The 12,152-nt window shown below is 40.3% G+C and overlaps 1 protein-coding gene across 1 annotated transcript in view; it reads right to left on the bottom strand.

The window, feature by feature from the left end:
* Positions 1–11,821, bottom strand: part of aass (aminoadipate-semialdehyde synthase) — an 81,946-nt gene extending 70,125 nt beyond the window's left edge. Inside the window, exons 1-3 of the mRNA XM_085169038.1 lie at positions 11,665–11,821; positions 6,586–6,822; positions 1,306–1,482 (exon numbers count right to left, since the gene is read on the bottom strand). Of these exons, the coding sequence (XP_085025164.1) occupies positions 1,306–1,482; positions 6,586–6,804 (396 nt within the window). The 5' untranslated portion in view covers positions 6,805–6,822; positions 11,665–11,821. The remainder of the gene's footprint in view (positions 1–1,305; positions 1,483–6,585; positions 6,823–11,664) is intronic.
* Positions 11,822–12,152: the final 331 nt, after the last annotated feature.

The following is a 12,152-nucleotide window of genomic DNA, read 5'->3' as shown; positions in this document are numbered from 1 at the left end:
AGTGTTGAGGCAACACGTACATCTAAATCCTGCCTTAAACCCTCACGCTGTTGAGTTCTTGAACCTAGGATCTTCTTGCTGTAAGGAGAAAGTGCTGACCACCACACTTTGTCTTTGACTCAGCATATTACTTAAAAGAAGAAAAACTCATACTGTTTAAAAAAAGTTATTTTCAAGGCTAGCAAAAGAAGAGAAAAGAGACCAAAGAATGCTTGGGAGGAACTTCTTGTATCTCAGATAAATACAGACTTTCCTTGCATCATTTACAGTTGTATACTGGAAACAGGGCTGGGCAATATGAGGAAAACATAATATCACAATGTTTTTGGCTATATCACGATCTATATCACATTATGTTTAAATAGCCTCCAAAAACAAATGTTATTTTCAACCATATAGTGCCTAAAATTGCACTGGTATACTCATTCAAATCGACCACTCAATATCATGTTTTAACCATCAGTTGCACACAGAGGGTTTTTTTTTTTTTTTTTTACAAATGACAATACTGTCACAGTAAGTCTCTCTGTGGTCAACACTAGACCTTTAACAAACAAAAGATCATAGCAACAAAAATTTACAACAAGCAAGAATTCACGAGACAAAACAAAACAGTTAAATTAAAAAGGTTCTCTTTTGTGCTTCTAACCTATAAGGTTATAATAAAAAATGTGATCACCTCAAATTACAGAAACCTAAGCCTAGACAGTGACTAAAAACGAGTGACCAAGAACAGTCGCAGGTGTCACAGCTGGTTCATTTAACGTTTTCTTTGGTGTGTGGGGAGAGGCTGACATGCAGAGTTTAAAACAGGCTTCATTTTGCAATGGATGACTTTTCAGCTGGTGGAATACATTTGTGGTACTGCTACCTTTTGCGGCAATATTTTTAGAGGATGTTTTGCAAATTACCACATTTTGTTCGACACTGTTGTGAAATCTAAATGACAGCGAGTCTCATTATCTCGCTCATCTAAAACTCCTTCTGTCGCCATGTTTTTCCCCACCTGGTAGTATATAAACACACATGCTCAGTGCAGTGTGTCAGGTAGAAAACTTTCCGGTTAGGAGGGGGGGATTAATGATGTAATTCGCTGAGAAAAAAAAAACTCGCAAATTAAATGCAGACAGCTTAATATTGCCATGGCAATTTATACTTGATGGTTACGATAAAGCCATTTTAACCATCATATTTAGAAAAACTCGTGATACCATCAAGTATATTCGATATATCGCCCACCCCTAACTGAAAACATAAATAAACTGACTGAAAAGCAGGACCACTGCAGGGTATTTTAGGGCTTACCTTTTTTAGTACGTCATCCAAGAGCCCCATGTTGGCTTCCTGAGCCTTAATGGTGTGTGAGAAAAAAGCGTACGTCTTCTTGGGAATTATCTTCTCCTCCGGCGGCCTCTTCACTCCAATTATCAGTGATGCATCTGAAATGTTCTCCTGAATGATGGCCCCTGCCTTCATATAGTACTGAAAGCAAAGTACGGTCTAAATGTTATGGTTTACAAAATGTTTTTAATGTGTCTTCAAGTTTGTCTGTATTTTTAGTCCCATAAGCTATACATTTTATAGGTACAATATGTTTTTAGAGGAAGCAAAGATGCCTAAAAGTCACCAAATGTAAAATCGCTAAATACTATCCAAAAAAACTGATTCTGTTAATCTGGACGTAGCATTTTCAGTGGAAGAAACATTTCATCACTCCCCCGAGTGCTTCAGTCTTAGCTGACTGCAGGTTTCCCCAACCTTATAAACAGTACATTTGCACAATGACTGAAACTAGAACCACTGACAAACAATGAGCTGTGAGGTCAGCTTGATCATTACTATGCAAATTGTCATGACCATTGATCAACACCCACTGATCAATGACCATGAGTATTCCCAGTTGGGGAATGGCTGTAAGATGGCGAAAAATGTACCCTTGGGTCCCCTCCTCGATTCAGAGATGGGGCCTTTCTCAATATGCGTACTTGTGCATACTTGCGTTCTCGTGTACTCGTGATACGTCATCAGTCGGAGACCAAGTACTGTTCCAATTCGAAGTACGCATCAAGCCGAGAACGCGAAAAAGTCCCGGATGTGTTCTCGCTCCGCCCGTTTTATCGAGCATGCATCGGTGGTGACTTGTGTGGACTTGGTACAGCTAAATATCCCAGAATGCATTTCGTCCAAAACTCAAACGCGGCAAGGGCGGACGAGCGGGGCTAAAAACTTTTAAATATTACTCTTTCTGGGTCACAAAATAAACTTTTAAGTTCTTTTCAAGCGAGAATGTAGCTGTGTAAACTTCAAATATCTGCTCGAATTATCAAGATATCATATATTTCCAAACGAGCTCCGACGTTTTCGGAGACGTCTGTGACCCGCCAGCTCCATAGCAGACAGCGAGGTCGAGGATTATTACAGCCGGCGAGAACAGCAGACTCCCGGCACATCGTTTTCAACCCCCCCCCCCCCCCCCCCCCCCCGGTCTTTTCGCTACTCAGGTTAAACAAACCCCAAACCCCAGTAGCTGTCTATTGTATTGAGTGTCCACTAAAATAAAAATAAAAGCGTTCTAACAGCTCACCTGCTTGTTTTTATTAAGGTATGTACACGTATGTACATGTACACTATTTTTATTAATAGAGATTTCACTACTGAGGTTAAACATGATATCAATCAATCAATCAAAATTTATTTATATAGCACATTTAAAAACAACAGTTTTGATCAAAGTGCTTCACAACTAAAAAAAAAAAAGAAAAGAATAAATAAATAAAAATAAAATAAAATAAGACAAATACAACGCAAGACGAGACAAACATAGAAACCAACCAAATGATAATCAAACTATCTTACGTCAAAGCCAGAGTAAAAAGATGGGTCTTTAAACGAGATTTAAAAGACTGAACAGTTTCAGAAGAGCGAATGACAATAGGGAGGTTGTTCCACAATCTAGGAGCTGCAATAGCAAAGGCACGGTCGCCTCTGGTTTTCAACCTAGACTTAGGTTGCATTAAGAGCATCTGATTAGAAGATCTTAGTGCTTTTACAGGGTTATACAGATGAAGAAGATCTGTTAAATAGCTAGGGGCAGTGTTATTTAAGATTTTATAAGTGAATAAAAGAATTTTAAAATCAATGCGAAATTTCACAGGGAGCCAGTGTAACTTGGCTAAAACTGGAGTCATATGGTCATGCATTCTGGCACCCGATAAAAGACGTGCAGCAGCGTTCTGTACTAATTGCAACCGGTGAAGAGAGGAGTGGGGGAGGCCTAAATAGAGGGAGTTACAATAGTCCAGTCTAGAGGTAATGAATGCATGAATAAGCTTTTCAAGGTCCTTGGGAGAGAGGAAAGGCTTAACTTTAGAAATTTGACGTAACTGATAGAAACCGGATTTAACCACAGTAGATACTTGTTTCTCTAATTTGAGGGAGCGATCCAAGAGTACCCCAAGGTCTCTTACAACGTTGGAGAGGTAGCTAGCAAGTGGGCCAAGGGTAACAGTTAGTCGGTTCAATGGAATATGGCTGTCAAAGACAATAACCTCAGTTTTACTGTCATTCAATATTAGAGAGTTTTGAGATAGCCAGGTTCTCACATCATGAAGACAATTAAACAATGTATGCAATGGATCTGTGACATTCAAACTCAAAGGGAAATAAATTTGAATGTCATCGGCATAACAATGGAAAGAAATATTATATCTTTGGAAAATAGATCCCAAGGGCAACATGTACAGAGAGAATAGCGTAGGGCCCAAAACAGACCCCTGGGGCACACCACAGAGAAAAGGAGCCGAGGAGGAGGAATATTGCCCCATAGTGATAGAGAGCGACCTCTCTGAAAGATAAGATTTAAACCATGATAAGGCTGTGCCCTTAAGGCCAACTACTTGCTCTAACCTTGATAATAAAATGTTATGATCTACTGTGTCAAACGCAGAAGTCAGATCCAGTAAGACTAGAACCACAGAGCAACCTGAGTCGGTGGTTAAAAGGAGATCATTAAAAACTCTTAGCAAAGCTGTCTCAGTACTATGTCGAGGCTTGAAGCCCGACTGGAATTTTTCAGAGATACCATTGGAATCTAGGAAGGTCTGAAGTTGTTTACAGACCACTTTTTCCAGGATCTTTGACGTAAAGGGAAGCTTAGAAATTGGTCTATAATTTGAAAGAACACTGGGGTCGAGATTAGTCTTCTTAATAACGGGTTGAACAACAGCATGCTTGAAGGCAGACGGTACACAGCCCGAAGACAATGATGCATTCAAAATTAATAAAATACAAGACCCAATAGTATTCAACGCTTCCTTAAAAATACGGGCAGGGAGGATATCATGTGGGGAATTGGAGATTGTTAAGTGGTCAATTATTTCCTTTACATCAGAAAGAGTCACAGGCTCAAACTGCTGAAAGACAGCAGAGCATTTAGAAACTGAAACTTGATGTGGAACTACCGATAAAAACGGGGCTCTTAAAATAGTGATTTTTTCAATAAAATACCTTAAAAAACTTTCACAAAGAGCCGGAGAAACGTCCTTGTGTGCTGTAGTACGAGGATTAATCACGGAGTTAAAAATCTTAAAAAGAGCGTGGGGCTTGTGACAATTGGTCGAAATAAGACCTGATAAGTAGGCAGATTTAGCAGCTTTGACGGTCTTCTGATATTTTGACAGACAATTATGGAAGATTTCCGCTGACACTACGAGCTTATCCTTTTTATATATATAAGTCACTTAGATATATAAGTCACTTAGATCACTTCTAAATGTTAATGTTTGGTTTATTTCAGTGTTTTATTTGTTCCTGAGTAAACCGGTTTGGCTGTGATTAAAGTTAAGCTTCATAACATATTACTCACAGTTAAATTAAGAGGGGACGGCAGTAAAAGCTCCGGACCTGTGACATTATCAAGTACGCTGGTGTTCCAATTGTACAAATCACGAGTCCGTACTCCCTTGCGTTCTCGGCGAGTACGTACCCGCCGAGAACGCAAGTACGTACTTCCGTACTTGAGAATTGAGAAAGGGCCATGGTCTTTCCCTTTTCACGTAAATGGCCTCTTTGACTCCGTGCTCAAACCAGCGTTCCTCCCTGTCCAGGATGTGTACATCCTCATCATTGAAAGAGTGTCCACTGGCCTGTAGGTGTAAACAGACTGCGGCCTGATGAGTTGGCTCTTCACTGTTGTGCCATCCGCTTTGCTAGAGGTTGTTTGGTTTCCCCGATGTATAAATCCTGGCAATCCTCCTGGCACTTAACAGCGTACACTATGTTACTCTGTTTGTGTCGGGGGACCCGATACTTGGGATGGACGAATTTTTGGCGCAGTGTGTTTTGGGGTTTGAAAGTCACAGAAACGTGGTGTTTAGAGAAAACATGTCACAGCTGTTCCGATACTCCTGACACATAAAGGATCACTACGGGTTTTCGCTTAGGCAGTTGTCCTTCTCTCCTGTTTTGAGCGGAGCTTTCTTTAGGCGCCTTCCCAGCTTTGACAAATGTCCAGCTGGGATAACCACATTTACTCAGGGCCTTCTTGATGTGATGTTCTTCTGCTTCCCTGGCCGCTGTGTCAGTGGGGATGGTGTTCACTCTGTGTTGTAGCTTCCTGATGACGCCCAGTTTGTGCTCCACTGGATGATGAGAGTCAAACCTTAAATACCGCTTTTTGGTTTACGGTACACATCAACTTTTAAATGTCCCTCATTACTAATGGAAATCTCACAGTCTAAGAAGGCTAACCTGCCACTTTTCATATCCTCCCTGGTGAATTTGATGTGCTGGTCCACCGAGTTAATGTGATCCGTGAATTGTGGTACGTCCTGAGATTTGATTTTCACCCAGGTGTCATCCACATACCTGAACCAATGACTTGGTGGTGTTTCAGGATAGGATAACAGTGCACTCTGTTCCATTTCTTCCATGTACAAGTTGGCCACAATAGTTAAAACTGGGGAGCCCATGGCACACCCATGTTTCTGCCTGTAGTAGTGATCCTTGAATGTGAAATATGTGGAATGAAGACACAGTTCCAAGAGCAAACGTACTTGGTCGGTGAACATCAAATGAAACCATCTGCCTGCATAATGACAGCTCTCATCTTCTCAACAAAATCAAAAGAGTTCTGCATGGTGTTCAGAGCTGCTTACCAACAGCTTGAGGATCGAAGCCAGAAACTTTGAGATGTTATAGGTGACCGAGTTGATTATACAGACAATGGGTCTTAAAGGTAAACCCTCTTTATATTATTGATATTATTATTGATATTAATGATCAAGAACCTCACCTCAAAGGTCATTGATCGTCAGTGGTGCTAATTTCAGTCATTATGCAAGTACTGTTTATATGGTTGGGGAAACCTGCATTCAACCTGAGACTCAAGGAGTCACTTGGATGAGTGACGAAACGTTTCTCCCACTGAAGACGTTATGTTCAGATGAACAGAATCAACTTTTTGGGATTTCCTTACCTGTATGATTGAGCATGCGTCAAGACATTAAATACTACCTCCATAGATCTGAAAATCAAAACAACACCACCTGACGAAGTGAAAATTAGACAAAGTATTCCTTCTCTCACCTTCTCATGAATAGCTCTGCGGTTGGATGGCTGTACCAGGACTTTTACGCCAGCATTTGTGAGCTCTTTGACATGTCGTGGTGCCAGTGGCGCCCTCCTCTCCCAGGGATTGACATCCTCGCGACGTATAGCCATGACGGCCCTGTGGTGCTCATAGCGCCGCTGGGCCATGAGACTGGTGCACATTCCCTTACCTTGATGATGGAGGATTCGGAACATGACTTCACCTCCTCCTGCCTGAATTAAAAGAAGAGAAACAGAAATAGAAAGGGCAACCTGTGACGAGGCTAGGGAGAGTGTGGCTGAAAGGTCAAAAATTTGCTGCTGGGAGAGAAGTGACATGAGCTCACAAGGAAGCTGTTCTTCCAGACCAGGAATCATATTAACATCGTATAACATTTAAATTATTTTTAACAACTACAATACTTTATTATTATTGATAATACTCACTTCAGTTTTATTTATATAGCACCAAATGCCTCAAAGTGATTATTATTACCTCATCATTATTATGATAAGGTAAAGACCCTACAATAATACAGACAAAAACTCCAGCAATCAAATAATTCTCTGAGCAAGTACTCTTGTTCTATGGCCTCACCAAACTCCTTCCACACCCGAGTTTTTGTTTCAGCTGCCAGGCATTCCCATCAAACACTTTCTATATGTATGGGTGCATCCTCCCTTACAACCTGATCTACCTGACCTGACCTGCAATCTGGGGTGTTCTGGTGCCACATGTACTTATGGACCCTTGTGTTTGAACTAGGGATGTGTGTGACTAGTCGTTCATATGACTAATCGTCACTATTGTCACTAGTTGGAACTGGGGATGGCACGATGCCACCTTTTTATTTTAGATACCGATATTTTAAATTTGGATATCTGAAAAACAAAGGAAGTGCAATATCAGCATGAAATGGTGTTTATATTCAACAAACAATTGTAGAATGGACCCTAGTAGGCTTAAAGCCATCACATTTAACATCAGTTGTTTTTCTTGTTTTTCTGTTTTGAGTATAATCTAAATTCATTCATGCATTCAATATTGGAGAATGTGATTAATGGTTTCAAATGCCTTTGTTTAGACAGTTTTTTACCATTACATACTCAACAAATTTAACTTGATATCTGAGTGTTTTTCAACTACAGCTAGTTGGTTAGTCTAATTTATTTTTCTTGTTTAGTACACTAAGAAATTAGTCACCAGGTACATCCCTATTTTGAATGTAGTGTTCAACATGGACTTGCACATAAGTCCAATAACAAAACTCCACTTAGCTTAAGCTTACATAAAGCTCAGGCAGGCCGTTCCGCCTGATTACACCCAGCTGGCTCTTAAGGTTGTTGCCTAAGTCAGTGTTGAAGTCTCCCAGTAGGACAAGGGTGTCAGCAGGTGGAGCACCCTCAAACGCCCCACCAAGTGACTCCAAGAACGCTGGGTATTTTAAACTGTTCTTTGGCACATAAACTCAAATGACAGTCAGTCTTCCGTTTGGGTAAGTGGAGCAACCCTCTCATGCACAATGAGAACCTCAGTGTACTGGTAGCAAATTGATGGGATACAAGAATACCCACCCATGGATATTCTGGAGTTGCCTCTCACCGAGGGCAGACTGAAACAGAGCCCATTACAATGGTTCCCAAGCCCAAGCCACGGGTCGAGGTGAGCCTGACTATATCTAGCCAGTATCTTTCAATCTCATGCACTAGTACAGGGCCCTGTCTCAATATGCGTTGTGCGTACTTGCGTTCTCGTGTACTCGTGATACGTCATCAGTCGGAGACCAAGTACTGGTCTCTGACCCCCACCCTTCCCGCAGTCTTTTTGCTACTCAGGTTAAACAAACCCCAAACCCCAGTAGATGTCTATTGTACTAAAATAAAAATAAAGGCATTCTAACATCTCACCTGCTTGTTTTTATTAAGACATACATGTACACTATTTTTATTAATAGAGATTTCGCTACTGAGGTTAAACATGATATATAAGTCACTTAGATCACTTCTAAATGTTAATGTTTGGTTTATTTCAGTGTTTTATTTGTTCCTGAGTAAATCGGTTTGGCTGTGACTAAAGTTAAGCTTCATAACCAGTGTTGGGAAGGTTACTTTTAAAATGTATTCCATTACAGAATACAGAATACATGCCCCAAAATGTATTCTGTAACGTATTCCGTTACGTTACTCGATGAGAGTAACGTATTCTGAATACTTTGGATTACTTAATATATTATCATGCTGTTTACAACTACGTGAATGTACAATTGCTGTGATTTATTACTGTTACTGAAGGTTCGCGGCTCCGAACCGTAGTAAAGGGACCTCTGGCTAATACGGTGGGTTCATGTCGGGCTCGTAGCCGAAAACTAGCTTTACTTTGTTGTCTGGGTCAACTTTGCTTGCGAGAGACAGACAGAGGCGTTGAAAGGCTGCTCCAAAGGAACATATTGTTTTTGGAGGAAAACACGAACACGGTGTACAGCCGAGTCTTAATAGCTTACTTACAACTGGGCTCGTCAGGCACTCTTCTTGGCTGCAGTGGTTATTATTATATTTACATGCTTCCAGCTCCCGTTTCTGCTCGATGACAGCTCGTACTTTTCCTTTTTCTCCCTCCCTCGCTCACAGACACATAACGTGTATGACAGTCCATTCTCCCTGCAGCACGGACTACACTGCCTATGATGCTACGTTCTTTAGAGCTATACCTGTAGCATTCTGACTATTAGCTTAGCACAACAACAACAAAAAGGCCTCTCTCACCCAGGAAACACGCAGAGAGAGAGCGGCACCCTGTAACCATGGCAACCGTCTGCCGCCTGGAACAACAGAACATAACTGTCAAACAAAACCCAAACAGGCCTGACCCGCCACAATATGAAACAGGAAAGTACCTCCGTGTAATCCATTTATTTCAACAAAGTAACTGTATTCTAAATACCACCTTTTTAAACGGTAACTGTGACGGAATACAGTTACTCATATTTTGTATTTTAAATACGTAACGGCGGTACATGTATTCCGTTACTCCCCAACACTGTTCATAACATATTACTCGCAGTTAAATTAAGAGGGGACGACAGTAAAAACTCCGGACCTGTGACATCATCAAGTACGCTGGTGTTCCAGTTGTACAAATCACGAGTCCGTGCTCGCGTTCTCGGCAAGTCCGTACTCCCGTGCGGTCTAGGCAAGTCCGGTCTTGCCGAGAACGCGAGTACGTACTTCCGTACTTAGAATTGAGAAAGGGTCCAGATTCCTTCCCCCACCAGCGAGATAATGCTCTGATATCCAGCCTCGACAGCCAGGGACTGGACCCCCAGTTTCCAACGATAATGGCAGCTACTTAGTTTTAATATTTCTGAGTCACAAAATAAACTTTTAAGATATTTTCAGGCGAGAAGGTAGCTGTGTAAACTTCAAGTATCTGCTCGATTTATCAAGACATCACATATTTGCAAAAGTGCTATGACGTTTTCTGATTAAACAGAAATGTGAGATGGTCGAGAATTTGTCCTGTTATATTTGAGGGAGCAAGGAGCAGACGGCTGAGTTTATTAAACTCCACCGAGACAATCTACAAATTTCATTAAAAGTTTAATAAACTATTATCTTGTCTCTATTTTTAGTTAGCACATACCTTAAACACTTCAAGTTGTAAGCTAATGATAGTTAAATAAGAGCAGACGCATGCTGGTGCAATAGGCTGTATGTTTTACATCCAATGGATGCATGATCTGATTGGTTGACTAATCACAAAAATAATCGGTGACTAGTCGACTATCAAAATAATCGTTTGTGGCAGCCCTACATCCATGTACATACTGGAAATGACAGCTTCAACACGGCATTTAACCTTTCATTAGAGTCAACTGGCTTGATTCAAAATGCAAAAGAACCCACCCATTATTTTAGACACACTCTAGATCTTGTCCTGACATTTGGCATGGAAACTGATCATTTAACACTATTTCCTGAAAACCCTCTTTTGTCAATCCATTTCCTACTAACATTTACATTTACAATAATGGATTACACCACAATGGAATAGATTACATCACAGCAGATGTATTTCTGAATGCGCTGTAACCAAGTTTAAGGATATAATTAATCCACTGATATCTTCTTCAATGCCTTCAATTAGTCAGTTAGTCAATGATTATTTAAATAACTCTTATCTTTGCGTCTTCTGGGAAAATATCCTGTTCTAGTTTCCAGTACCTCACCTGCTTAAGTCTGCCCACCTGTTAATGTCACCCTGTTGTCTTGTCCCACGACAAATTAAAATAATGACCTAGAAAATCAATTTGAAAAAAATGTATTTTTAACAATATTCAATAAGACTGTCAGAATAAAAATGAAATAAATAAAAATATTAAGTAATACAAATTAAAATACTAGTAGTATTTAAACATAAAAAAAATAATGTGTACATGGGAAACTCAGTGGAACAAACCACATTTAATATTGTTACCAGACTGCGTTTTGTTATCTCTTGTAACTCGCCATTGAATCTTGGGCTTCAGTGCCTTATTGTTGTGAAGACTCTACATTAAGGCAAAAGGTTGGTGAACAATTAAAATGATTATACCTCACAACATTTTAAAAGGATGAAAATGCATGTTTTGTCCTGTACTATTATTCTGCTTTATTCTGTATTATTTTTGATGTAACTGCCATTTCCCATGGGCCATGCCCAAGTCAGAGAAGGCTAAACAACACCTCCGTGCATTTGCCAGACACTTTAGAAATGCTCCCAAAAACGTAAGAATAACAAAATTGGATGCTTCTGTTAAGTGAGCCTTAATTACCACGGCATATGAAGTACATTACACTACTTTGTGATCGATAAGCTTGTTGAACACCACACTATTAACAATCATTGTCAAAAATCTAACAACACAGACACAGCAGTAAAATCAGTAAACATATAAGTGGACCTCAGCGTTGATTTTAGCTAGCAGTGTGGCTTTAATCGACACAGTCTGTTACCACATGAGTCAGTTCTGTTCAACACGCTTAATATTTCAAGCTGCTCGATAATGGGCTAGACGTGCTGCAGCTACCCGAACCCACCTTACTGACTGCTTTCTCTACACCACAACGGGTCCAGGCGATGAAATTTGGCGACTATTCACCGAAAAAAGTGGAGGTGAGAAGACGTTCAACTTTACGCAGACACTACTTCGCACGCGCACAGGCTGAACCAAGCTACTTCCGGTCACTATTTCAAAGTAAAAGTAAAAAGTAAAACCTCACGTAAGATGACAACATTCTACCGTACGTACCTACATGCAATGTGATACGTAATATAATCTAGCGTAATGAAACCAGCAGAGGTAGAGGTCCTACAAGGTATGGCCGTGTTACGAATGCGTACGTGCGTAAGATATGTAAGCTAACATGCGTAAAAATTACAAATATTATTTTTGTGCAGATTTTGAGGACTCACAAATGAGTGCATCCACAAATACGAAGCAATTTAATCACATGTAAACCTATTTTATGAATTCATTCAAACCTGGATAAATAGTGATTATTTACACACAACTTATTAAGTTCAG

The sequence above is a fragment of the Neolamprologus multifasciatus genome, chromosome 7, assembly GCF_963576455.1.
Source record: "Neolamprologus multifasciatus chromosome 7, fNeoMul1.2, whole genome shotgun sequence".
Classification (NCBI taxonomy): Eukaryota; Metazoa; Chordata; class Actinopteri; order Cichliformes; family Cichlidae; genus Neolamprologus; species Neolamprologus multifasciatus.
Note: the sequence above shows the minus strand (reverse complement) of the source record. Positions and strands in the feature narration are given on the sequence as shown.